General features: G+C 39.9%; 2 protein-coding genes across 4 annotated transcripts; one reads left to right on the forward strand and one right to left on the reverse strand.

The window, feature by feature from the left end:
* The first annotated feature begins 47 nt into the window (after nucleotides 1-47).
* slc19a3a (solute carrier family 19 member 3a) lies at nucleotides 48-3,619 on the forward strand. Its single transcript, XM_008294531.1, has 7 exons — nucleotides 48-194; nucleotides 438-673; nucleotides 758-1,319; nucleotides 1,612-1,690; nucleotides 2,472-2,664; nucleotides 2,776-2,917; nucleotides 3,004-3,619. The coding sequence occupies exons 1-7, from the start codon at nucleotides 48-50 to the stop codon at nucleotides 3,151-3,153; spliced, it is 1,509 nt and encodes a 502-aa protein (XP_008292753.1). The 3' UTR covers nucleotides 3,154-3,619.
* Nucleotides 3,366-26,721, reverse strand: agfg1a (ArfGAP with FG repeats 1a). Of its 3 annotated transcripts, none has more exons than XM_008294529.1 (13): nucleotides 26,383-26,721; nucleotides 20,263-20,356; nucleotides 18,084-18,199; nucleotides 16,834-16,999; nucleotides 15,733-15,895; nucleotides 13,249-13,368; nucleotides 9,587-9,802; nucleotides 8,781-8,967; nucleotides 8,217-8,296; nucleotides 7,387-7,491; nucleotides 5,269-5,421; nucleotides 4,925-5,019; nucleotides 3,366-4,225 (listed from the first exon to the last, which is right to left on the reverse strand). In XM_008294529.1, exons 1-13 carry the CDS (start codon nucleotides 26,547-26,549, stop codon nucleotides 4,166-4,168), a joined length of 1,722 nt encoding a protein of 573 aa, XP_008292751.1. In that variant the 5' UTR covers nucleotides 26,550-26,721; the 3' UTR covers nucleotides 3,366-4,165. The 3 variants fall into 3 exon arrangements, with proteins under 3 accessions (XP_008292751.1, XP_008292750.1, XP_008292752.1); XM_008294528.1 differs by having other exon boundaries at nucleotides 7,387-7,494; XM_008294530.1 differs by lacking the exon at nucleotides 9,587-9,802 and having other exon boundaries at nucleotides 7,387-7,494.
* Nucleotides 26,722-26,802: the final 81 nt, after the last annotated feature.

Consider the following 26,802-nt stretch of genomic DNA (forward strand, 5'->3'; position numbering starts at 1 on the left):
CGCTGCACACCGAGGAACCACTTGCACACACCTGAAACAGGTAGAAGATGGAGGCAGTGAAGAGGTGGAGGTCTGGATGGAGGTATCCCACAACTCTGCTGTGCACCTATGGATTTTTCAGCACAGTTAAACCGCTGGAGCCGTTTCTCATCCCATACTTGACAGGACCGGACAAGAATCTGACAGCTGAAGAGGTATAGAAGAAAAGATAGATGGCTTAAGAAAACCGTTGATCAGAAAAGAAAACTAAAATTGTTCGTAAATAACTAGTTTGGTGAATCACAAGCAACTTGGCAAACTGCAATATTTTTTATGAGGGGTAAAAATCCAATCATGATGATAAAACTTGATTTATTACTATGAAGCAATAAAGTTCCTGCTTTCCATTTGGTGGCTGATTTTGAATTATTTCTTCCACTATTGTGTTTCCTTCTCAGGTTAGCAATCAAATCTTCCCAGTGTGGACATACTCCTACCTGGCTGTGCTGGTGCCAGTGTTCCTACTGACCGACTGGCTGCGTTACAAGCCTGTCGTGGTGTTCCAGTCTGTTGTGCTCTTCATCACTACAGCACTGCTGCTGTGGACAGAAAGCGTGCTGGCCATGCAGGTCATGCAGTTCTTCTACGCGATGGTGACAGCCAGCGATGTGGCCTATTTCTCCTACATCTACAGGTCATGAACTGTAACTCAAGTCACAGGTTTGTATTTTGCATGTTTGCAACAGGTGTGACATTTTGATGATCTTATTTGTTACAGTGTGATAGATCTGAAGAGATACAGGAAGGCCACGTCCTACAGCCGCAGCATCCAGCTCCTGGGCTACACAGTGGGTTCTGTGCTGGGTCAGCTGCTCGTCAGCTTTGACCTCATGTCCTACAGCAACATCCTGGTGTTTACCCTGGTTCTCACCGCTATCGCTCTCCTCACTTCGTTCTTCCTGCCAATGCCACAGCACAGCATGTTCTTTCACCGGAGACATCTTAGACAGAAAACAGCAATGGAGGGAACCGAGAGGCACGGAGACGGGACTGTGGATGCAATGGAACGCTCAAGCAGATCAAACATCTCTTTGGAAGAAGTGGGAGGTGAAAAGGAGGGCAAAGGAGACATGGAGGATGATACAGAAAAAGGACTGGAGGAAAAAGGGCCTACGGCTGAGGACCTTGAGGGAACTGTTGGCGCAGAGACCTGCAGCCAAGTCCTCCTGCAGCTTTGGAGAGATTTCCGTCAGTGCTATTCCTCCAGGCAGCTGCTCTACTGGTCAGTGTGGTGGGCAATGGCCACTTGTGGCTATAACCAGACTGTCAACTATGTGCAGGTTTGTTGGGACGGCACCATAAACAAAAACATGAAAATTAAAAGCTAATTTAAACAGATTAGATTGCTTATCAGTGGGTTAACCAGTACTGGGCAAGAAGGTGAAGATGCCATAAAACTAATGATAAAACTTAGGCTGAAACTCCACCAGTCACCAAACAGGTAATGCATCACATGACGTACAGCTGCAGGCAACTCATCTAGTTTATTTGTATTCAGCCTTTATTGTGCCTATACAAAAGTGATCGGTACTTTCAAATCACCAAATAATCACTCTAATTTATTCAACGCAGGTGCTGTGGGAAAATGTGCAGCCTTCTCAGAACTTCAGCATTTACAACGGAGGCGTGGAGGCGGTGTCTCACCTGTTGAGTAAGCAACATCTGAAAGATTTTCCAGAGTGTGAATACAGGCGGGCTGCAAGGTGGCACAGTTGGTTAGCACTGTTGTCTCGCAGCAAGAAGGTCGCTGGTTCGCATCCCGGTGGGGGCACCGGAATTGGAATCTTTCTGCGTGGAGTTTGTATGTTCTCCCCGTGCAGCGTGGGTTCTCTCCGGGTTCTCCAGCTTCCTCCCACAAGTCCAAATTGGTGAATTGGTCCAAGTTGGAATTGGTTAATTGGTGATTCTAAATTGTCTGTAGGTGTGAGTGTGCTTGGTTGTCTGTCTCTAAGTGGCGACTGGCGACCTGTCCAGGGTGTCCCCTGTCTTTGCCCTAAGTCAGCTGGGATAGGCTCCAGCCCCCCCGTGACCCTAGTGAGGATTAAGCGGTGTACAGAAAATGGATGGATGGAGTTCATGTAGATTTAGAGGTCTTTACTTTGCTCAAACCAGTGGCACTACTTAGTCAAACTTTCTCCATGTATGAAAATCGGTAGCTTAATCTCATCCTGGGACACAGGGTCAATTCAACATGTTGGGACCCGTTATAGACTGGCGACCTGTTCAGGGTGTCCCTGTCTTTGCCCTAAGTCAGCTAGGATAGGCTCCAGCCCCCCCGCGACCCTAGTGAGGATTAAGCGGTGTATAGAGGATGGATGGATGAATGGATGAACACAGGCTAGAACTAAAACCCCAAAACAAAAACAGGTTTCTGGTGGTTGATATGAACTGTTCTCAGAGCCTAATCAGCTGTGCTATGTTGGGTTTTACAGGTGCAGCTACAGCGTATGGTATAGGCTTCACTGAGGTGAGATGGGAGCAGTGGGGAGAGCTGGCCCTGGGAGGTTTCTCAGGACTCGGAGCTGCAGCACTGTTCGTCATGACATTCATCGGCAACATCTGGGTCTGCTACTGTGGATACGTCATTTTTAAGAGTCTGTACATGCTGCTGATAACAATAGCCATGTAAGAGTGTTCTGCCATATTAGGAGTAATAGTTTTACTCCACATTTATTGCATCCAGATTAGGAAATGAGCAATCAAATAGGTAATTAAAAAACACTATGCATCTCCTAGGTTTCAGATTGCAACTGGCCTATCAATGGAAAGATACGCACTGGTGTTTGGGGTAAACACCTTTGGAGCACTGATCCTTCAGACAATTCTTACTTCTATTGTGGTGGACAGCAGAGGGCTGAGCCTGTCCATCATTCCTCAGGTAAGCCATCACTAAATATGTGCAGCACAAGTGTTTGTAAGTCCTTCAGAATTCTTTTAAGCTTTTAAACTGTGTGTTTTTTGCAGTTCACCATATATGCCAGCTACTTCTCAGCCATTGCTGTTGTTTTTACACTTCGTGGACTATTTCGCATTTGGAGCTCTAAGAGAACCAAAAGAGAGACACCTCCTTCAGATGAAAATGAATCGTCAGGTTCTGGAGAACACAGATTCTGAAGCTCAAGACACTTCAAACTGAAATTAAGGGGTTGTGTTTTTGGGGCCGAACTGCAGCCCCATGTCAATTGTAAATGAAAATGGGAAAAGCTTCAAATTACTGCCACATCGTGAACAGAAATGTTTTCTTTTTTTTTTTTTTATATATAGACAAAACAATTATACAAGATTTTTCATACATCCATATAAATGAATACTTTGGTCGTTTCTTCTTACTTAAAATTCATTTTAATATATATACTGTATATATTTACACATTAACTTAAAATTCTCTAATACCCAATGTAAGTGGTTTTTCAGTTCATCAGCAATTCCTGTTACCCATATACATGTGGTTGACCATCATTCAAAAGTGTTGCAACCTAAGTCTCCGTCAGCAGGGCGGGGGATGGCAGAGAAATTAGTCCCCGACTCGTCCCTGATGCAGCATTCACTCCTTTTTTTTCCCCATCTCTCAACAACTGAATATGCGTTTTTTTTTTTTCTTCAGTGAAAACAATTTACCTAAAAGGATCCTGCACAAATAAACAGTTTGGTTCTTTACAAATACAGTAACTGGCAGTACCCATCAGCTTTTCCAAGCAACAGTTCTGTCTTAACAAATCTTGTGTGTTAGATACAAATACTGATATGCACAAAGAGCTAATTTTCTAAAAGAAAAAAACAATATGTACAATTTGCAGCATAATGAATGGGATATACTGTACGCAATAACTTAGTTTTCAGCCAGTTTGATTATACATTGTGGCTCAGTAGAGGCCAGGCCAGTTCACAGGTTAAATAGAGAAGAGGGGATCAACCTCTCCCTCTGCACACACCATCACTTTGTTTTGTAGCCATAGACAGTGCCTGCATGACTGTCTCGCATATTGTTCCATTTGTGACAAACTGCGATAGAAAATACAAATTCTTACAAACATTGTGTTTTTAAAGCTACTTGTGAAACAAAACAGTGCAATAGGTGCAAGCGCGCCAGTTGTTGACCCTGTAGTGCAGCAGACAAGATGGATCGCTATAAGAAGGGATTTGTTGAAGAGCCTCCTGCCGGATACTGTGCAGATGGACCCGCACCCTGGAATGAAAACAGTACAGAAAAATGTACTTATTATTTAAAGGATGGTGAAAAAAAAAAATCATTAAATTTAATTTTCTTGCCCAGAGTTAACACAAAAGATTGGCTTAGATTGAAGCCAGGAAACCAGTGCACACAGCCAGCCTAGATTTGAATAAAAAGGAAAAAAAAATTAAAAAATCAGCCTGCTTGAACTTCTGAGGCTCGCTAATTAACATTATGTATCTCGTTTTTTAAATCCTAAACTAAAAACAAGCTAATTCACTATTTTACATAGGGATTAGGTGCCAAACATTTTCTTAAATGGGAGCAGATGCTGGGCAGCCAGTGGAAACCTCACAAAGTTTCTGGTCCCAGCTGATGGCTCCATCTACATCTTCAGTTCAAACGTCTTTCCTAACACTCCAAAAGACAACAAATAAGCACTACTTACTTCAATATCATAAAATGATGAAGTCCAGCTTTAACCCAACCATTTCTGGATTTTTATTGACTAACACAATAGCATCAATGTAATAACTTGTCTTTTCAATTGAACTAAAGACTCGTTATCATTAGATATCATTATCATCAGCCCAAAACCCAAAAAAGAAATGTAACAAAAAAAACATTGTTAAAAGGACTCAAGTCCCTTCTTTCATTCCAGAGTAAAACTCATACCTACTACAGGAAATCTTACAACATAGCCACCATACTAACCAGAAATGGGTTGCTAGAGACCATAGGTCCTGCCATTGCCTGTCCAAAAGGAGTCACAACAGGCTTGGCTGGGCCAAAAGCTGGAAACCCTCCACCTGAAAGACAAGCACATTGTCACTGATTGGATACCCACACAGCTATTAAATTACAGCCAGAACAAATCCAGTAGGACTTTTTCAGTCACGTTCAGCTGAGCAAACCTTACAGTACATGAAAAATGACATAGCAAATGACCATTTTAAGGCATTTATATGCAACAACATGATAAGATTCAAACTTCAACTTCAGCATAGGTATTAATGCAGATAGGTCAACATCTACATGATCTACACACAGACACACACCGTTGGGTTGCTGGGGATACGCAGGAGGCTGAGGGAAGGGAGCCTGGCCAGGAAAGGGTTGTTGGAATGTTCCACTAAAGCTTGTGGGAAGGTTGTAGGCTGAAGAATTCCCAAATCCAGCTGGCATACTCATGGAGCCTGTGCCAAATGATGCTGCAACACAGCAGGACAGCAACAGGTTACAGAAGCCTTTTTAACACTCAACAAATCCTAAAGACAGACTACAAGCAAACCTGGTTCAAAGCTAAAACCTATTGCTTCTTAAGTTTATTTTTAAAAATAGCGACACAAATTTTACAGCATATACACAGTTGCCTATAAAATGTCCTATTACACAAAAGCTGGCACACATCAGCAGATAAAACTCATGAAAGAATATGAATACTGGAAAATTCGTAACAGAGTGTTAGAAAGCAATTCACTGTGAGCGAGGATGAACAACTAGGGTTACAGAATAGTTAAGAAAAAAAATACTGCTACAATAAATTGTGAATTAGAATTCTGCTTCTTTAGCAGGTAAATGACTGCACATGTAGAAAAAAATGCAAATGTAATTCTGTAACCCATAGTGTGGCTGTGTATGGCAAAACTGCCATCCATTTAACCTTTTCTTGCTAGAAAATTAAGAATTTCACAATCTATGTCTTTGTGCTGTCTAACTGCATGCAAAATCACAACAAGGTTGTCTGCAGACAAGCCTTCAGGAAAAGGAGGGAGGCAGAGTCAGACATGAGGCTACAACACTTGTAAGTTTAGCACTGGTGTCTGATCTCTGCTGAGCACACAGGAACAACACAGCCAGCTCGCAACTGAGCAGTTCGATAACTGGTGCAAATGCTACATCCAATGCCCATTAAACCGAGTCCACAATTATTTAAAATCAACTGAAATGTGAGAAAATAACCAGCCTAATTGCTCAGAAAGTCTTGAAAACGGTTTTTAATGTCATACTAGGTTAATTCATTGAACGAAGCATTTTAAGGCAATTAACATGATGAATAACAAGGAGATTATTGGTGTAAATTACAGTGAAAAGTTAGTTTTAAAACTCAATGGCCTCAGAAAGACAAAGCAGCTGTATTTTCTATATTCTTTCTTAACTGAAAAGAGGAAAATGTTGAGGAAGCCATTGAGACATGTGAGAGACGATGGAGTAAGATGAGCAAGACATACTTAAACCTGTGATAAATAGTCATATTCCAAAAGGATAACTGAGCACATTGCTCAAACACAGGTTGAAGAACTGCCCATCTATACTTCTTTTTCTATTAAATTTCATTCTGTCCTTGAGTCCTCTGTTGCTGATAAAACTGAATTTCTTTTATTTTGAAATCCTCCGAGAGGACTGACATATTGAGTTGACATTTTTGTATGGTGATGATGATGATACCTACTGATTAAAGACAAAACTGCAGCACTCAAGCTTAGGCTTAGATTTTCCCAGGTGTCAACTCACATTAAACTCGCACAACTCGCCCACTCTCCCTGGTGGTGAATTACTGATAAGGGTGTGACATAAAGTAACCCAATTTCTGTGACACTACACTTACATCTTCCAGCATTGCCTGATTCATTTGTGACAGAAAAGCATTAGTCACTGCCAGAGCAAGGCACAGGAGAGCACAAGGAAAGCAGAGAGCACAAGCGAACCTACCAAAGGCAGGAGGATAACCCTGCCCATGAAGAACCCTCATCAAGCCTGTCCAGCATGGCAAGAACAATCAGACAGACAACTGAATCTCCAATTTTGTAGGTTACTGATTCTTTTATCTCTCTTGTGCACACTAGTAAATGGCAACACTAGTCATCCTACCCGTTTCCACAGTGAGTCTCGCTAGTTTGTATCCAGAACTTACTTATATTATAATTTCCCCTTCTACTTCCCTGATTGCTTGTTCTTGTGTTTACTGCTACGCTGTGAGGCACAGACACTGCTGAGGTAGGATGGGTAAACGTTGCCACTTCAGGTGTGCAAATAAATAAACAAATAAATAAAATAATATATTTGCTGTGCAATAGTGTAACATGCATTATTTTACCTAACTGGACTTTGTCAGAATTATTACACTGCTGAGCAAGGTGATTCACAGGCACACACAAACATACACATAAACAAACCTGCAGCAGCCGCCACACTTGCTGCTCTGCCGTTGCATTGGAATGGGTTGGTGGGAGCTGCTGCTGGGGCAACACCAGCAGCTACAAATGGATTAGTTGACTGAGCTGCTGGAGAAAGATATAGAGTCATTAAACATTTAAAAAAAAACAAAAAACAGAGCAATAAATTGCATGGCCTAAATGTGTTGAAAACAAACAAACTGGTTTATAGAGGGTGTCCCATTTCAACACATCAGTATCCACGGTCAGTGATTTTACCCAGTCATCTCTGGATCAGCCTCTTATTGCTGACCCTTTCAAAAAATAATGTGTCCACAGTGATATTGCTTAATTGCTCTTGCTGAATTTGGATGTGCGCACAGTCCTAAGCAGGAAAACAATTACACTTCCAAAAAACGTTTTAATCAATAGTAGACACAGACCACATCTTAATGTAATGATCCAAGTGACAAAATGACCTGTGAGGCAGGTCAGCTGAAAAGTAACAAAATCAAATCTCTTGATAAAATGTAAAGCTAATTCATGTCTTACGTAACGTGATGATACGTGTCCACATCCTACATACGCAACGGCCAAGGTGTGTACCACATCTACAACTTGTTCTTTACATCTCCACTAGGAAACTCCTTGAGGTCCTACAAGGGCTAAAAGAATTTAACTGCAAAGTCTAAACTGCCAAGTCTAGCTACAGTTCTGTAAGAGTATATTGTACCTTACCCTAAAATTGTCCCTCAATCAAAAGAATATTTGAAAGTTAGAAAAATATAACTGCTTCCATCTTGGGGACATGATTACTACATTGCAATAGAAACAGTCTTAGGTTCACTCACCTCCATAACCCTGAACCATGCCAGGCATGGCCTGCTGTGCTTGTGCTGTTGACACCCCAGTCTCTGCGCCAAACATACCCCTGCAGTGAACACAAAGTCAATGCAGGAGTTTATTAAAGCCAGCAAAAAGAAGGACAGAGACCACTGAGCAACACTTGTGATGGGAGTGTGATCAGGGCTCGTAGGTCAAATGCTTTGGATAACTTTTAATTTTCTAGTTAAAAAAACAAAAACAAAAAAACAACAACAACCAGATGGTTAAATGTATTCTGTGTCCTGGCCTATTGTTGAGATCCCTTAACTAGTACAACCCTATAATCAGGTGGATAACTTAGCCTCATATTTTTTAAATTGCTAAACTGATGAACTGTGACTCATAACGTGCATCAGAAGCTATAAATGTCAACCGAGTATTTCTGTGAGATCTGACAGTAATGATCTAATGCATTCACTAATATTAATAATTCATATAAAACAAACTGTACTCAGTTGTAGATTTATACTTTTAGAACCTACTTGCAGAGGGCTTACTTAGGTGTACATGTGGCTGGCATAGTATCTCACCCTTGTGAAGTGCTGGTGGTGTTGTAAACACTGGTGGCAGGGGCTGAGGAACTGAAGACAGTATCAAGCTCAGCTAGAGCAGCATAGCGGTCCCCCCCTGAAAGAATTGTTGGCTGCTTCTGAGGCAAACCACCCACTCCTGCAGCTGCTGCTGTGGTTGAGCTCACCCCACCAGGAATACCACCTCCTGGAAGAGATGCACATAACAACAGAGCCAGGTTTAATCTACATCAACTCAACTAATACAGGAGGAAATGTTTAACTTTCAAAACACAAACAGAAGGTCCGGAGATAGCTGCCATATTCAACCTATTAAAAATAATGGGAGATAAACGTTCAGTCATTAGGAAATTTGCATTTTCTAGCACAGAAATACAGTTTGTAATATGAACAAAATAAACTAAAACCAGCCCAGTACAATTCACAGATTCTCACATGCCAGAATTCTGACCATATGACAATAAAATGTTCCAATCAGTCCAATACATATGGCATTCTTCAAAGCAAGGAGGTGTTTCCACCATGTCCAGAGGCCTGTCGTCTTTATGCAGGCTGGTTCAGGAGCACTGAGGCCAGGGTACTGATTTTGAAATGCTAAAAACCAATCTCAAATTAGATGTTTGCTAGAAAATGTAAATCAACCCTGCTTTTACAGTAACTATGTATGTCCCACGTTAGAAGGAAAACTCCTAAGGGATTAAGTCTGTGCGCCTGATACATGGTGTTTTTAGTTGTGTCTTCTTTGTCAGTCAACCTCTATCCCTACAATTGAGATCTATGAAACAGGCTAGGCAGGAGAAGTTTACCTTGCTCTGTTTTGGCAGAGCTAAACATGTTATCCAGGTCAGCCAGGGCTGCGTATCTATCGGCAGAACCGCTAGTACTCTGTACAGCGTCTCTGCCATCTCCTGTAGAGTTACTCTGGGAGGAGGAACTGAAGGATCCAAAGTCAGCACTACACGATTTGGGGAAGTTGTCAAAATTTGCAAAATTGGCATTTGCTAGTCCCCCTGAGGCGCTACCTGTATGAAAGAGAGAGATTAAAAAAGTCAAATAAATAAGGGGGAGTTTGACTGTTGGTTTTGAGTAAAAACAAAAACAGGGTGGAGGGGAAGAGAAGAAGCTGCATGGAGGGTAGAGTTGGGGTGGAAGTAGGCTGGGGATGGGACACCTTCACTATCTAAAGGATAGATGGCAACATTTGCCCTCGGCAAAATTGCACTATGATGGCTTTCCATTAGTCTATGAACCAAAGGAGCACATGTAATTAACACTTTTATGTGTTAGAGGCACATGATATGCAGGGCAGCATGTTTCTTGTGTGTCTCAGGTACATCTCACTTCAGCACCACACTGTGGATTAACAGAGTGACAGGCAAAACTTACTAAAATGTATTGATTGTGACAAAAAACATTTTGATAATTCAATTGAAAAAGATGTTCCAAACACCTTGTGGGTAATACTGTGCACTGAAATGAGTAGACTGTCCCTTTCAACCAGTGTCACTGGGGAACAAAACAACTACTATACATTAGTCTCTGCCCTTTAGAGTATAGACAAAGCACATGTTTGCCTATTTTTCTGCAAGAAACAAGGCCTATTCAAGAACTGCATATAATCTTACCACTGTAGTCAAATGTATACACAATATCCATCACACTATGTTCGTGCTTGACAACTCAGGCAGTCAGCGCTTCCCTCTGTTTAACATCTTGAAGAAGACTTACAGATAACAATTCCCCCTTTTAGAGCAGATATGTTATTAATTCCCGCAGCACAGCATACTAAGAACTCAGAACAGATTTGTATGGAATGCAATAAAAGGAAACAGAGCACAATAAAAGATTTTGGATACTGAAGTAAAACAATCTGCTAACTGGGACACAGCACAGTCTTTGCGATGCTGAAAAGAAGACAAGGCAATTTTTAACGCTGGCACTGAAACCACCACACCACTTAAAGCTACATCAGTGGTTCATCGCATTCTTTGAAATATTGTTTATGTCACCACTTTTAGGTCAGAGAAAAGGCAAACTGTAGAAGATCTGTCAAGGCCATAGGAAGAGGTACAAAGTTGCATGCATCTGGTGAAATAATATTCAGAGACAGTTTATACTCATGGTAAATACCTTTTTAAGAAGTTTAATGCCCAAACAATACTGAGAGATTAACCAAGTACATAAGGGGGCATCATACCTCTTAAAAAGGATTCAAACCTCGACTAATCAATAATTCAAAATCTTCTGAAGATTTGATGTTGTTTACATGAAACTGAGAGTCTTGCGAATACCTGGCCTGCTAGTTATTACCAATTAAGTTTGTTCCTGATGAAGGAGTAACTCTATTCTTATTCAGTTTACTGGGAATCTTATACTTTCTTTGTTTCTTGTACAACTTACATCATATTTTAGATAAAAGAAAACTCAACAGATTGTAAACAATTTCACAAAGGTACTACAATAAATAATTGATGGAAAAGACCTTGATGGCACAGCACTAGTGTGTTTCCTAATTATTGCTAAAGGAGAAGGATATGCTTCTGTTCTCGTTTATTCTCTTTTTTACTTTGCACGGCTACATTTTTAAATCCTTCTATTTGGTCTGTTCTCCACGGCAACTCTCAATGATCACAGCAAGAATCAAAGCTTATTATTCCTGTTTTCAACCTGTGAGAATGTCAAATGTGATTTTGAGTTAGAGACAAAAAAGAGCTACATACTGAGACACACATTACACCCAGATAGAGGAGGATCAGAATGACTACACATCAGAGATGGTGGAAAGGGTGAAATTTGTTATGAGGGCAAGCCCAGAGAGAGAGACTTACTGTGTGCACCCTGGAGAGGCAGAGCAGTGGCAAACTCACCCATACTGCGGCTGGATGAGAGCACAGTGAACGCTGGCAGCCAAAAATCAAAGAGGGAGGGAGAAATGGGGCAATGAGCAAAGTAAGATGGCGGAGAAACAAAAAGAAAAGATGTACACTAAACCAGAGGTGTTAAATCAAAGCAAATCGACTGCTGCTGAAGCAAAGGTTGAAAAACACATGAGACAGATTGGACAGCTGAAGCCAGATAGCACAGTCAGTGAGTGTCTGTGAGAAAGGGATTATCTTAGAAACCCACAGGAGAGAGAGGGGAGGTTTATCCATTAAGCAACAGACATACTGGAGATCACTGTGTAGCTCCACATGAAGACAGACAATATACACCTCCAGTAGAGGGCACTGTGGTATACAGTGTCTTCATGGACTAGGAAGAGTTTCTGTATGACTCATTGTTTCTGAGTAAACGTATGAAGTGCTCAGGTAAAGAAAAACGTGCCAATATGCCTCCATTACATATTTTAAGACCACAATATAACAGATTGACTAGATCCTTGCTTGTGTTGTATCTGCTCTCAGAAGTATGTCGCTTTGGATAAAAGCATCTACTAAATGAAATTCTAGAATTATAGATTAAATTGCCTGCTTTAAAAGCAAAAGCATTAATTTCCCTGTGCAAAATCCACTGCTTCTAAGCATTTGCATTAATGTGAAATTCCTGATATACTCCTAAATTATTACTTTTTTAAAAACCTATACCAGCCTACACAGTGCGGCTACAGGGTTACAATAGCACAGCAGCAATAAACCTCGTGTTTTCTGTGTCGTGCATCAAAATAATTATCTGCCTAATGACTCAGCAGTTATCCTTATGTACTGTATAGTCATTTTCTCTAAGGAAAACTACATATATTCAGCAATAAATTAAAACAATTGTAAACCTTAAGTGTACTAAGAGTACACTGCTCCGATGTACAACAAACACTATGTTTCTAAAAGTATATTTGCTGTGGATTATTCAAACAAGTAACCAGTCTGACCATAGCTGATTGTCATGCTCAAATGAAGCTTTAAAAGGAGGTCAAACTAGATATATTATAAGTTAGACTTGGAGTGAATGTCTCTAGTGAGCCTACAGTGGGTACTTTATATCTGTGTCCTGTGTTTGTTTGTTTTTTTATTTTGCTTCAGGCGCATACCATGTAAACATAACATCACATGTTCCACTGCAGTCAAGGACAATTAGCTGAGCTGTTTCAGAAAGCAAAACAACGTAGAAGCTTCTTTTTTTTTTTGCTTTAAAAGTGTATGAACCAAATATCAAATTCTGTTTAATTTGGTAGTTGTTAAACTTTATTGGAACTACACACAACTATCTGGTTGAAGAAGACTTTTAAAATTTGGTCAGATAAATGAACACTGCACATATGGAAAGGTGTGGGAAATGAATGATATACAACAGTAAAATCAAGAATGATATGACAGAAAACATGACTGACAATGGGCGGCGTGTGAATCAATGGTTTGTGTTTCACTGATATGTACATTCTCAGTGTGTGTGCATGTGTATACATAACAATACAAGCCCATTTCTTTATGTTCGTGATACGGTTGTGTTTGTCCAGTGAGAATATTTGCTCTACCTGTATTTGAGGGTTGAAATGGGGCTTGGGGTGCAGAGGGGAAACCACCTGTCGACCCAGAACTGCTCCCGAATGCATCAAAATTCGCAAAGTCTGCATCCGCGTTGGCATTCTGTGCCGCTGGAGGTGGTGTAGAGGTGAAGTTCAGACAAACAGATGAACAAAAAAAAAAAAAAAAATCTTAAAAGCGATAGCTGTCAAAGAAAAATGATTCTGACCGCTCCGGGAGCCTGAAAGGAAAAAAAAAAAAAACAAAAAAAAAAAAAAACAGTGAGGGGAAAACAATGGATGAATGGATTTATACGTATGACATCCAAAGACATGGGTGACTGCAAAACAATGGATTATGTGCTAAATATGAAGGATAATGATAGAGTGGAGTAACTTAATTAAAGGCATAGCAGCTTTGAAGGCTGCCAACATATTATGAAGTCCGGACTCCTTGTTGAGCACACAGCATGTAACGGTGGATGTTAGGACTACACACATCACAAAGGTGCTAATCTGAGCTCATACGTGGAGATGTGTGAATGCCACTTCAGCTGCTGCATTAAAGAGCAACTTGCAGGTTGATTTTTCCTCCACATTTATGCATCGTCTACTTTTTGTAAATAACATTTGAAAAGTTAATGGATGACTTTACATGCGTTGTGAGGTTTAAAGGCAGAAATTCTGATGAAAAAATCGGAATTTTGAGCAGTGCTCTTAAAAACATGACTGATTATTTTGACTTTATCTTAGCTAACTTACCAATGTGGTAAAATATCTCTATGTGAAAATGCAGTATTTACACTGGCAACGTTACCATAGCTCCCAAACTGCTTAATATCACATGTTCACAAGTATGCAGGTATGCAGATCAACAGCACCACTTGTAAATGATCAACTGAATTCCTGCAAAAGGGGTAGAGTGGGCAATTAAGATATGCAGTAAAGTACTGCTCAAAGATTTAACCTTTTAAAGCAGCAGCGTGAGGTGAAGGTGGATGGACATGGACATGTAAAGAGCTAATCTTAATGAACAGTTCCTTATTTCTGGTTGCATATGATCACAAATTAACACACTGTGGTACAATGATTCACTAGTGTTGTTTTACAGATTAATTTCGCATCAACTGCCTTGTAATTACTTGTTTTTTTTAATATTTACTTTTTATATCCATCCATCCATTATCTATACACCGCTTAATCCTCACTAAGGTTGCAGGGGGCTGGAGCCTATCCCAGCTGACTTAGGGCGAAGGCAGGGGACACCCTGGACAGGTCGACACCCTGGACAGGTCGTACTTCTTTACGATGCAAAAAATTAAAAAAAAAAAAAAAAAACATTTATTCCATGTTCTGTCGTAGATTATAGCATTACTTTTCCTGATGTTTCAGGTTGTTAATGTTATTGGAATGTATATATAGCAGTATTTTATTTTATTTTTTCAAAAATCTAGTTTCTGCTTCATTTTCTTACATATCAATTTGCTGCACTGGGGTCACCAACCTGCAAGCTGCTCTTTATGGGTGAGTCTTGATAGCTCTTTGGGAGGAAAATGAGAGGACAGTATCTTCAACAGAAAGAAAAACTCTAAAAGCCCCATGTTACAGACATTAGTAACCATGGAGATTTATGTGTGCAAAACTGATACCATTCCCTCATGTATTGGCATGTTTTGTCATGAGGGTACATGGCTCCTTACATTAAACAAATTCTGTGTGATCCAGAATGTTTCGCCACATTGTGTAAAAGGCGTTAACTAAAAGGCAAAATGAATCAGGATTCATCTGTCTCTAAAGTGGCTTAAAGTATACTTCTTTCTATTCAGCCTGAGTTACTTCCCAATAATTTGGCTATTGTGGCTCTGTGGGTCATGCTAGCATGCTCGTCAGGCAGCTAATTTCTGATTATGAGAAAGAGGAAGGAGACGAGGGCCCATTCGTTTCAATGATTCACGTAGAAATCCCATTGTATTGAAAGCTGCAGGGAAGCGCACTAGTTGCCCTGATAAACACCATTATTGGGAAACAGCATGCTGAAAAAAGTAGGAATTATTCTTTAGGCATTTTAAATGGTTGCAACAGTTCTCAACATTATTTCAAATGCTACAACAATAAAAACCTTTACCTGGAGATGACACTAAAATTAGTGAATAAACACACATACATTCAGGCCTCTGAGGCATATGAGCAGATGCTGACAGCTACTGTCAGTGAAAAAATTTGACTTAAACATCTTCCACATTTACTCCATCTTGATTGGAGTTGTCCTACATTTGTTTTCTACTGCTTAATGTCTCAGTAAACCACTTTCCTGCGTTTTCATCATGTTCAATCATCATTTTTTTGCCTTCTACTGTCTCTTTGAGCTTTGAAATTCTCTTCACTGTAGAACTTAAAAGATTACAATGATGTTTCAATGTGGTTTTTTTTACACTGGGCATACAGCTGCTCAATTCTTTTGTTAGTCAATCAATCATTTATTTGTCTGCTCCTTACTTGTGTGGCTGTTGAAATGTGCAAAGTTAGCAAAACTGGAGCTGGCGCCTGCATTCATGTTGGGCGGGGCAGCGAAGATATCTCCACCCAAGTCACTGAGGAGGTCAAACTTCTTGTCGTGGAACTGCTGCTGATGGGTCTGTCCACGGCTCACCACAGGAGACTGTTGGAGACAATAGATGGGCTTGAGAAAACCACATGTGCAGTATGTGTTGGTTTGTACGCAGAAATGTTAGTGTAGGACTACGAGTCCCTGAACAACCTGCATGCAACAACAAAGGAGGAGAAAGAGAGAGGCCATTTAAAAAGACTGACTGGTAGTACCACTTTTTGTAAACAGTGTGTATCGCTTTTCATATTGAAACATGAGTAAGAAAAGATTAACTTCCCTCCAATTTTACTAATGACAAAAAAAGTAAACATTTTAAGGTAAGGCCTTATCGTGCTGCTTTAAAAGAATTCCCATTATTTGATTAATCCCTGGGTTGAACCTGCTTTTCATAAGTCTGTCATTTCAATTCTATGGGAAGTCCTCGCTAAGTTTTCAGTAATTAGTAACTAGTTTCAAAATATGTAATGATGCCTTAACCAGTAAAGTATTTAGGAATGTGTGAATCGGTTACTAAGTAACATGTGGCATTGTCCAATCAGGAAGCATTTAACAAAGCAAACAATTACTTCAACTGCTAGTCTCTTGTTTCAGCAAAGAATCCATAGCAACATGTAATTTCAACAATTGCAACAACGATGAGGATTTACTGCTGATCCATAATCCCGCTCATGGTCAAATCTGTAACGGGTGTAAATATCCACATCATAGTAAAGATCAAGCTGGTATGTATTAACCTTTCATGTCAAGTATGTTGTCTGTTTTCAATGCGCTCATCTAACTGCTCCAAATGTTGCGAGGGTTGGCCGGTTATCAGCTATTAGCCATTGCATCTGGAAGTCCAATTATGTTAAAATTTACTTTTAAACGTTAACAGGCTTTGACAGGCAAGCCAACATTTGTGGCAGTAATTACAAATTCAGCATCTAACTGCATGTGTGTGTGTGTGTGTGTGTGTGCGTGTGTGTGTGTGTCCACTTTAGAAGCCTCACCTGATTTGGTGGGGTGTTCTTGTTGAGGTGGAGAGAGGGGGCCGACTCCCCCAGGAGAGATTTGAGAGGTCTAACCTCTGGGGTGCTGCTGGTGCTGCTGTTTGAGGAGCCAGAGATGGAAGCATGGACTGATGCCACTACCTTGGCCTGCTCTGGAGGCACGTACCTTGAAAACAGTTACAATATATGCATTACATTTAAAAACATGCCAAACAGCTGTTAAAAAAGTTACTTAACCCAAAAAAAGAAGAAAAAAAGAAAGAGAGTCTACCTTAAAAAATATTTTAGCAATATTACAATGCAAAGTCAAATACTTGAAGTATCCAAGGTATTAAACCAGAAGCCAGCTGGATCCCAGATACAAGTAGCTAAATGGCAACTGGAATATTTGTAAAAGTGACACAATGGAGGGTTTTAAAATAGCAATATTACACACTTTAACCGTCTCAGCTATGCAAACCCAAATGTGATAACAAGGAAAGCATATTCAAGTGGAAATGTGATCCATGGATAAGAACAGACAAGCTATGACTTTTTGAAACTCACATTTACAACAGTGAGATACCATTACTGGTGTGTGTATTTTTGTGTTACAAGGGACTAGGCTGTTTGAATGAGAATGCTTGTCTGCAGCCAAGTGGCATGTTGAGACATGCCCCACTCTTTGCTCTCATTTTGGTCAGACTTCAGGGACTTAACCCTACAAGAAGACTAAAAATGAATGCTTTATAATAAATGTGAATAGTCTAAATTAATATCTGAATATTAAGAAAAAGAACTATGTTTGTGTTAAGATGCATATAAGTATTTATATTGTGTCTAACTGCATAAACCCACAGCATTACTTAATTAATATGTTTTTGTTGTGAACAATTCGTACATTCCAGCTATCAATTCAATGGTTCAGTTTTGTCTGAAATAGCGTCTAGCATTAGTTATCATAGACAAGACTTACAATGCTCTACTAACAACTACGCTAAGGCTCATACATATTTGAATTGAATTAAACCTATAACTTTGTGGAGCAATTAAATCTTGCACATAAAGCAGCTTGACTGTAATGACCTACATTCTGTGCATTTAAAGAAGGGTATTTGGTAGCTTGCTGGAGGCTAACTGCTATGAGCTGCCTGTGAGACATTCCAAGCCAAAGAGAGGAAAAACACAAAGAAAAGCTACATGTCTGCGCAGTGCACACTGCCAGAGGATTGTTCAGATCTTTGCTCTGCCAGCTTGTAAAACTGACTTACCACCTCTTCTTCTCGTATTTCTCTTGAAGGAACTCCTTGACCTTCTGCGGTTCTCTAAAGTCTGGTACTGAGGAGGTTCTGTCATCATAAAGACCAAGCCAGATCTGTTTACATACCTGGAACACACAGATTAACAGAGGTCATTTTTCGCAAAAAAAAAAAAAAAAAAAGCACACACAGCTATGCAGGAGTCGTAAAGCTCCATTATTGGTCGTTACGTTGTTCAGTCTAAGTGAAATTGTGATAAAAGGAGCTGAAAAGATAAGCCTTTCCCAAGAGAATTTTCTAATGTTATGAAAATGTAACCACGTGCAGGTAGGTTACAAAGACAAGGTATTAGTTGTCATGTCTGGTGCACAAGATTAAACATGAGTTGGCGCTGTGTTTGGAGAGACAAGTGGAACATAGCTGCTTGGTGTAAAATCAGTCTAGCTCTCATGTTTCTGTAGCCTTGGGTTTTAGAAAGCATTCCTTAGTATTTGCCTAATCTTGTAAAGAGAGATTTACAAGCTTCATGTCTGTGTGCTCGCAGTATAGAGTCATGCATTGTAGATGGAGAAAAGGTACTCTGACAGTCAGCTTGGGTCTTGTGTTGTTTCTCCAGCTGGTCTTCGAGCACACGCACACACCCTTAAACCACATTCAAGCTCACATTTTCTTTATTAACAGCTGAAAATTGAAATTGCAAAAGCTGGAAATATGTGCACCATGTTGATCATCAGATTTTTGTTTTTTTTTTCTGTGTCAAGTGCTCTCTATGGAAAGACAAAAAAGCAAGTCCAAGGCAGTATTTATACAGCAGCCTTGAAGTATATGCATCAACTCCAACCTTGAGTCTCCTGCATGTCTGCCTGCCCTGCCACTTTGCTACAGCTTTTAATAGGCTGTGCTTCCCAGGTGGCGTTGCTCTATTTCATACTCCGTTTACCAGAAATGTCTCTTGCACTTTGGGTCCTCTGTGCAGTGCAAATATGTCGTGCTACTCCATCAGATTATGCTGGATGGGTGAAAACTGCAGAATTCAAATGACAGACATATTTGTACTTTAGTGTGTTTATTAATATTTTGCAAAACAGTTTTAAAAAATATATGCACACCAAAACAAACACCACCAAAACACCAAAGAGGTCTTTTCTCTTTTCTGAAATTCAGAGTTCACAGTCTGAATTCATAGTCATGTGAAAATATATTTTCACACACAAAAGAGTATTTGTCTCTAAAAAAGAAAGTAATGATTTCTGTCTTGACATAATCATTTTAGGGCCCATTGTTACCCAACTGTTAATTGTTTTTACTTTTCAAAATTAAGTGTCCTAAAACAAACCTGATTTCACCACTATCAGACACAGAGTAATCGAATAATAAGAGGGAAGTCCTTGGTCTGTCCACCTGGTCAAAGTGTGTCACAAAATTCACATTCCACTTTGGCCTGCAAACTGAGAAAATATCTTTCTTCCAAACACATGGCTTTCTTTATCAACTTGTTGCTAATCGTGCATGTTTGCTATTTTGTACTGGCCAAGTCATGTACAAGAAGTTAACTAGGGTGTGCTTGATTAAAAACAGGCATGTAATGCCAGAAGACCAAACCAAAACAATGAGAGGTGGCTACAACACAAAGCCGAGTTTGTAGGGTCTGTGGGAAACCTTCTCACTGCAGGTAATTATTGGGTCTCAGTTTAGCACTTATATAAAAATATTTTTGATTATTGCAACTTTGAAATACATAAACTAGTGTGCAAGTTGGTTGCATTTGTGCCATTACACTTTCCACTGTAATTAACAGGAATGGAAATAGATAAATATAAAAATATTACTGTAATAGCAGTATTTATACATAGCAATATTCTTTAAAAAAAACAAAAAAAGGAGAAAAATAAAAATATCTAAATGGCTATATTGGTACAACTATATTAATGTGATATGGATTGCTTAAAAAAGAAAAACAAAGTGTAATTTTCACAAAATAGCTATGTCGAGATTTCTAAGGACTACATTATACCATCCTTTGACCCTTATACAGTCAATTAAATATATAACAGAAATACAGCAAATATAGGTTAAAACACTGATAGCTCAAGCAGAAGCTAAACTAAATGAGTAGCCTGTACAACAAACTTACAGGCTAGCATAATTAGTGACTGTGTTACACGACAGGGCAGACAGTCGCCATTCCCACCTCATTGCCATGTTTCTGAAGGAACTCAATTTCCTGTTGCGTGAAGGTTGTCATGGAGATGGACTTGACTCTGTGAGGTGGATTCAGTCCTCGTCTGTAGGTGGAGAAATGGAAACAGGGGTCAATTTAATTTGAGGACACCATACATGAAAACCTCATCTGGACATACTCCAGAGCCCACCTCTCAGGATGGGGCCCATTTAATTAGCTACAAGCTGACTGGCTGCTGGTGTGTGTAACTGAGGAAAGGAAGACAGCATCACAGGGAGAAATGACAGACACAAATAATGACAGAGAGACGCGCTGACAGAAAAAGAAAGAGAGTAGAATAGAACAAAGGAAGTGGGCGAAACTCTCTCTTAACCAACACTGACTGAACTGAGGGTGCCAGTACAGTAAAAGAATGAGCAATCTACCATAACATAGAAACTTTCATTATGGAGCAACACCCATTAGCCCACACAAGCCTTGCTCGTTTTCCTGAGAAGGTCACAGCTCACACCACAACGGCCCAAATTAAGAATGCCTGGTAACTCTTATAGGTGAAAAGAGCCATCATTTGGCTTTTACATTAAAAGCTCAAGGCATTCTTTTCCAAGCATTTTTCCTGGACCCACAAAAAAGTGAAAACTAATGGACTCTTGGCTACAAGGTCACCACCTGCTGTGTGCATGAAGGTGACCAAAGACCATTTAGCATGCAAGCAGAACGTTTAAAGCGTGTCCAAAGTGTAGCAGCTGAACACAGTGGGCATCTGTACAATGAAAGGGTAACTTACAATCTAGCTTTTGTTGCCAAACAGTGTTTTCGTCAGTGGTAGAAGAATGTCTTTAACTATTAACCAACCAAAATAATAAATATGTCAATAGGGCTGTGAAGGTAAAACAGATCAGCAACTTTAAACATTTCTACAGCAGGTAAAGTGCTCTGGAGTCAGTAAAATCAAACAGACTTCATTATTGGAAATTAAGCTAGATTTTACATTGGTGTACAAAATTCTCTGACGTCCTTGGAGTTAATGTTTCAAAAGGCCTTTAGACGTCAAGTAGGGCTTTTTATGTGTCCCCTGCATCTGTATGAGTAGTAGAGTTTTATTAAGATCCTTTCCTAAATGTACTTCTGCATTTTCTGTCATAAATCAAATGGAATGGCTCTTTAAATTATTACTACTATTATTATTTTACATGCATCAGACTTTCTGGTTTACAAAGTATTTAAAACACATATTACGTTAGAATGCTGAGCAACAACATTGAGGAATGTTTACTGGATATTTGAGATGTACTGTACAAATGACTGTTGAATTTTAATTTGCTCATTTTTGTCAGGTAGTCGTGACAACTGTCAAGGAAATGAGATCCACAGTGTCACAATTACAAACACAATGTTATACACATAGAGGAGAGGAGGACAGAAGTGAAATACTAGACAAGATTGCTAAATTATTTACTGCAGTTCCCTCTTACAGACCCTGTTTTCATCTCCACCCATTCTTTACACACCCACCAATCAGCTTACTGTCCCTCAAAGTGTTGCACACAACAGGTCTAATGCTTAGCTTTTGCACAGAATACAGTCTCCACAACTTAGTCCAGACATGCTGTATGTGAACACACGAGCTGTACCATATCCAAGAACATAAGACTGACAACAGAAGTATACAATAACAAGAGCCAAAACGTTTCTATTAGAAAGCTGGTGGTACATCGTCATCCAAATGCTACGAGGGTATTTCTAACACTTTATCAACTTGTGCCCACTTATGTCATGCTAATGATATCTGAAGACAGTTAAGGCAGAAAGATTGTCATGTTCACATGTCTGCCACATTTCAACATTTGAAGGATCTACCACAGAAATGGAAATCAGTAAATGAATCAATTTACACCCTAAATCATGTTAAATTTTTAAAAATCCATATTTGTTGTTTTCGCTTTGACTTCTTCTTCTTCCCCTTTAAACTGGAGGCTATAGGTCAGAGAAAACTATCATGACATCACTTTGTGTTCATAATGTCTATTTTAATTTATTCAAGGAAATAAAGATTTTAAAGAAAGACCTATTAGTACCTAGCTGGATTATTATGTAGCTGTGGCTGTTCTTTGATAAAACAGTCAGAAACATATTTACAAAAAGCAGTAAATGACAAACTCATGCCAGAAAAAAAATCTGTTTAAAAAAAAAACAAAAAAACTAAATATGATGCGCATGAGTGAGTCTCTGAGCATCTGAGCTTTAATGTGTTTTTCAGTGCCCTGAGGTAGGTAAGTGATCAGATCCTAGTCTCATGAAGAAGAAACTAGGTCAGATACAGGGAGAAAGTTCCACAGCCCTCAAGGTCTGAATGTGATGGCAGCATCTCTGCCCAATTGTCCCATTAAGGATTTCTAACACTGGTTATGTTATTTTGGCTTTTCTCATTTGATCATTTTATTTACTGTATTTTATCTGAGAGTTAATACTTATTAGACTAAATAAATACATCAGAACTGCCTACTCTTTTTCATTCAAAGTTTTTCTCAAATTTTAAATTATTGAAATTAATCCTTAAGCAAAAAAAGGGGAATCCTCTTATAATCAAGGCAATCCTCATATCAAGAGACCGTGTGGTATAATACAACTGTCAGATTATTCTTGTAGTCTTGATCCATCTGGTACTAAGCAGACTGATACAATATTATGGTCCTACAGTCTCACACACCCCTTATTTCACAACGTTCATTGACAGTACGTATAAATGTTTATGGGGGGATTTAAACTGCAGCAGCATTCATGCAGTTCACGAAATAAAGAAACTGCTTGTCACATCACAATGTTGTAAATGTCAACTGTATCTGGAACAGACTGATTACCAACTTCATCAACATCCATCTATTTTCACATTTTCATATGTACTGAGAGGCATAGTCTATCAGAGAACAGTATCACATATTGCACAGTAAAATAATTATGACCAAGTCACTACTGTACATCAGAGCAGCTCAGCGAGGGAAAACTCAGTGCTCATTTGCATACTGTAACAGCTTCAGGGTGAGAGAAACTGGCAACACTAGGTCTCAAAAGAGAGAAGAGGCTATGCAAAAATCTTCACTTTGCTGCTTCAGCTCCCAACAAAGAGGATCTTTACGATCTCTTTGACAGTTTTAAGCAACTTGTATCACAGAAAATGCCAATTCGTAATCCTTTATTCATTGCTTACTTTTCAATCAGGATTTCTGCCAAGTCACGCCAGTCAGGTCTGATAACTAGCCAATAATTTCTATTATCCAAGACATTTGGTGTCTGTGACGCTTTCACACCTTTGGTACGTCACTGTTGTAGCCCTGCTTACTCAGGAACACATAGGCCAAGTGGGGTTACTTCCTGCCAGGAGCGATTCTGCAGAAAGAAACATTGTAAGTGGCGTTTCTCTTGGGAAGGCCTCCACCTTCATAAGGAATGTGTTTACATAGCAAATTCCAACTCCACCCATTAAACAACCACAACTATGGGGGGAGAAGGTTGTTACGAGATAGGTAGTCGAGCCCCTGCCATTCCCCCGAAACAAGTCAACACAATTACTGTCCAAACTGGAAATGAAAAAATGGAATCTTACAGATTAAAGAGCAATTCTATGACTGTGTCAGCAATGTCACCTGTCAAATGTACAATTAAAAAGTTAAAAGGCTTCATTTGAACCAGCAACATCTTAAAATGGTACAAAATATACACAGGTATGTATCTGTATTGAAAGATTTTGCTTTGTCTTACTTGCACAAAATAAAGCAACTTTTATTCATAAAACAGTTGCAAAAGTTAGTCAAGACAGTAACTAAAACAGCTCATCATGTCTGAGCATGAATTTTGAAGTGCTCTCCTACAATGCCAAAACACTTGCCTCTCTAGAATTAAAAGGAATGAGAGAGACAGACAGTGACCTCTCTGCTGCTTCCTGTTGCACACATGCAACATCACATGCTGCTGATGTAGCAGCACAGTGGGGCCATACCACTTCCTGAGCCTACAATCACACCAGGCTTCCTGCATATATCAGACACACATCAATCCTTTCGAAGCCACACTCGACTGTAATTCCCTCCCAAACATGTTTGTCTTAATCAAATGTCGACGAGAAAGACGGGAGAAGAGAAAGACTGAGTATTGCGCATTGTGATTTAAAGCTATAAAAGAACTCAATTAACTCACATTGCAGACTTTAATACCATAGGGCAAGCAGATGGGAAATTCATGGTGGAATCCCCACAGACCCACTGGTGAAGTGAAATAGAGGGCAAACTTTGCCCATCAGCAAACATGCAATTAATCTCATTCTTTTCAGTGCTACAGTAAATAACCCTCATGTTCAAAGTGGAGACAGCTAAAAAAAAATTGCACAGATTAAGGTCACAAACCTAGAAAAACAAGGGCTGTGTTTTAGTCAAAGTATAAAAATGTGTCCAAGCAGTCATCTACTCCACTCTCTAAGAACATTAAAACCTGATCAGTGAGGACTTAGAGAGGAACAAATACCCTCCCTTTCTCCTGCAACATCTTTATAATAATCATTATTCATAAATGGAGAACGGAAAGGTGATTTCCATAAAGCATTAAAAAGGAGTGGTGCAGGCTGCTGACTGCAATGAGCACAACAGGACGGATGGGAAAACAGTTTATTGGGTTTCCTGCTAATAGTCCACTGTCAATTTGCTCTTTTCGAATGCTTTTACTTAAAGAGGCTTATAATAAGAAAATAACATACAAGCTGATAAAAAAAAGGTACACTTTGCGCACCAGAAGTTCTAATTTTAACAAAGATGGTGATGATTCCATGTTTGCAACAGAGATCTAAAGATACAAGCATGCATCAGAAATCATCTGTGCAACACTGGTGTACAGACGGGAAACTGCTGTGCATTCATTTTAAGCAGCTGATACAGGATTTTTGAACAAAACAAACATCAGCGCACTTAGCTCACAATCCTTCAGATGAGAATGACTACGTACAGATTAGCACAATGTCATGCAACATAGGTAACAACAGGGAGGCATCTATGCTGTATGATAATTCATCATTTATTCTGCAACTGATTCAAAACTTTTGGAGAATGAAGCAATAAAATGCAATTACTCCATTGTACCACTTTGGATTTCTCTCTAAATGTGGCCAGCGTCACATATACTCACAAAACAAAACCTTTTTTTTTACAATGAAAAAGTTGACAGCTGAAATGAGGTGGGATATCTGTAGCTGAATAAGAAGAAATGGAATGCTTTACTAATCCCAAATCCCGAGCTACAGATGCTTGGTTACACAACTGTACAGCAAAGCTTTAAGTCAGGCAAAAACGCTATCTAGAGTCAAAACAGCCAGCTACACTGAAGCTGTCTGTGCAGTGGATAGGTTTTTGAAACTGTCGTAGGAGGTAAACTGCAGACGAGGGAATTCATTCAAAGGGTTTTTGTCAAGTGAAAGTCTTGCTGATATTTTTTTTTTTTTGCCAAAGACTGACAGGGGTAACGTTAATACTTCTACATCTGATTTAAAAAATAGAAGACTGAACTAAATAGAGCTGCTGATGGCATGAATACTGATATTACATTATCAGTTGCATATCATGTCTACTATCAGGCTTGCAAGGAAAATGTAAATGGTAACTCTTCCATGGTGCTATTGAGTATAATGATGCAATTTAAATATGCATTCATGCGTCTTTTTCTGTGAGGGTTCATAGTCAACTGGTTAGCTCAAGTCAACTACGTCAGTAACAAGGTGGTGGTTCCCAATGTTAACAGCAACTGGTAGCAGCAGCTGCCCATTGGCTTATCTGTAGACCTAGCTTGCAAGAGTCAGATAAGTTCACCGGCTAACAGTGCAAGCTAAAGTCAGCTAGCATGTCGGGTGGTAGCTAGGGTTCGCTTTACTGAACGCTGACACCTCCACGTACCCCACCCAGCACGAGCACAGCAAAGACAATGTCAAAACCGCTAAACTCGCACTGACTCCAGCCTGTTACCTGTTATCTATCTACCGTTAGCTTGCGCTAGGCGGCTAACTGGTTCAGTTCGCCCCGTGTAGCCGATAAAACGTTATCATGTGCGCCATGTCTAAGCTAAGGTCACTGTGCAACTTAATACACTTACAGGATGCCGGAGCAGGAGGTGCACACGAAGGAGCCCACGGTCATGTTGGCATAGGTTGGGCCGCGCTGGTCGCAGTCAAAGCACTTTCTATTGGGAGGCAAACTCGTCATTTCTCTCAGCATCTTCAGGTGTTTCTCCTCCTGTTTTCGTTTCGCACTCGCCGCCATGGTGAAGGATACACAGCAGGATTAAATGAACCCGGGGAGAGACCGAGAGGTCAGCTATAAGTAAAACAAAAGGCTTGTGCTTTTTTAACGGTTGCCGACTCGTGCTGAAGGCGGAGAGGGGATGGGTAGGGAGCTCTGTTGTCAGGGCGGCCTCGCGTCTCCTCGAACAAGGAGTTACAGACTGAGGGTCAGGTCCGCTGACGGAGCAAGAGCTGTCCCGTCGAGCACTTCCGCCTTCGTTTAAATCCCGTTA

Source organism: Stegastes partitus, unplaced genomic scaffold, assembly GCF_000690725.1.
Source record: "Stegastes partitus isolate 25-593 unplaced genomic scaffold, Stegastes_partitus-1.0.2 Scaffold970, whole genome shotgun sequence".
In the NCBI taxonomy this organism is placed as follows: domain Eukaryota; kingdom Metazoa; phylum Chordata; class Actinopteri; family Pomacentridae; genus Stegastes; species Stegastes partitus.

Coding starts and splice junctions, on each gene's coding strand:
- agfg1a (XM_008294528.1), bottom strand. CDS start 26,549: ATGGCGGCGAGTGCGAAACGAAAACAGGAGGAGAAACACCTGAAGATG. Junction 17,000..18,083: donor AAATACGAGAAGAAGAGGTG/GTAAGTCAGTTT, acceptor ACTGTTTTCAAG/GTACGTGCCTCCAGAGCAGG. Junction 5,422..7,386: donor AAGTGTGGCGGCTGCTGCAG/GTTTGTTTATGT, acceptor GCTGTGTTGCAG/CATCATTTGGCACAGGCTCC.
- slc19a3a (XM_008294531.1), top strand. CDS start 48: ATGGAGGCAGTGAAGAGGTGGAGGTCTGGATGGAGGTATCCCACAACT. Junction 1,691..2,471: donor GGCGGTGTCTCACCTGTTGA/GTAAGCAACATC, acceptor TGGGTTTTACAG/GTGCAGCTACAGCGTATGGT. Junction 2,918..3,003: donor GCCTGTCCATCATTCCTCAG/GTAAGCCATCAC, acceptor TGTTTTTTGCAG/TTCACCATATATGCCAGCTA.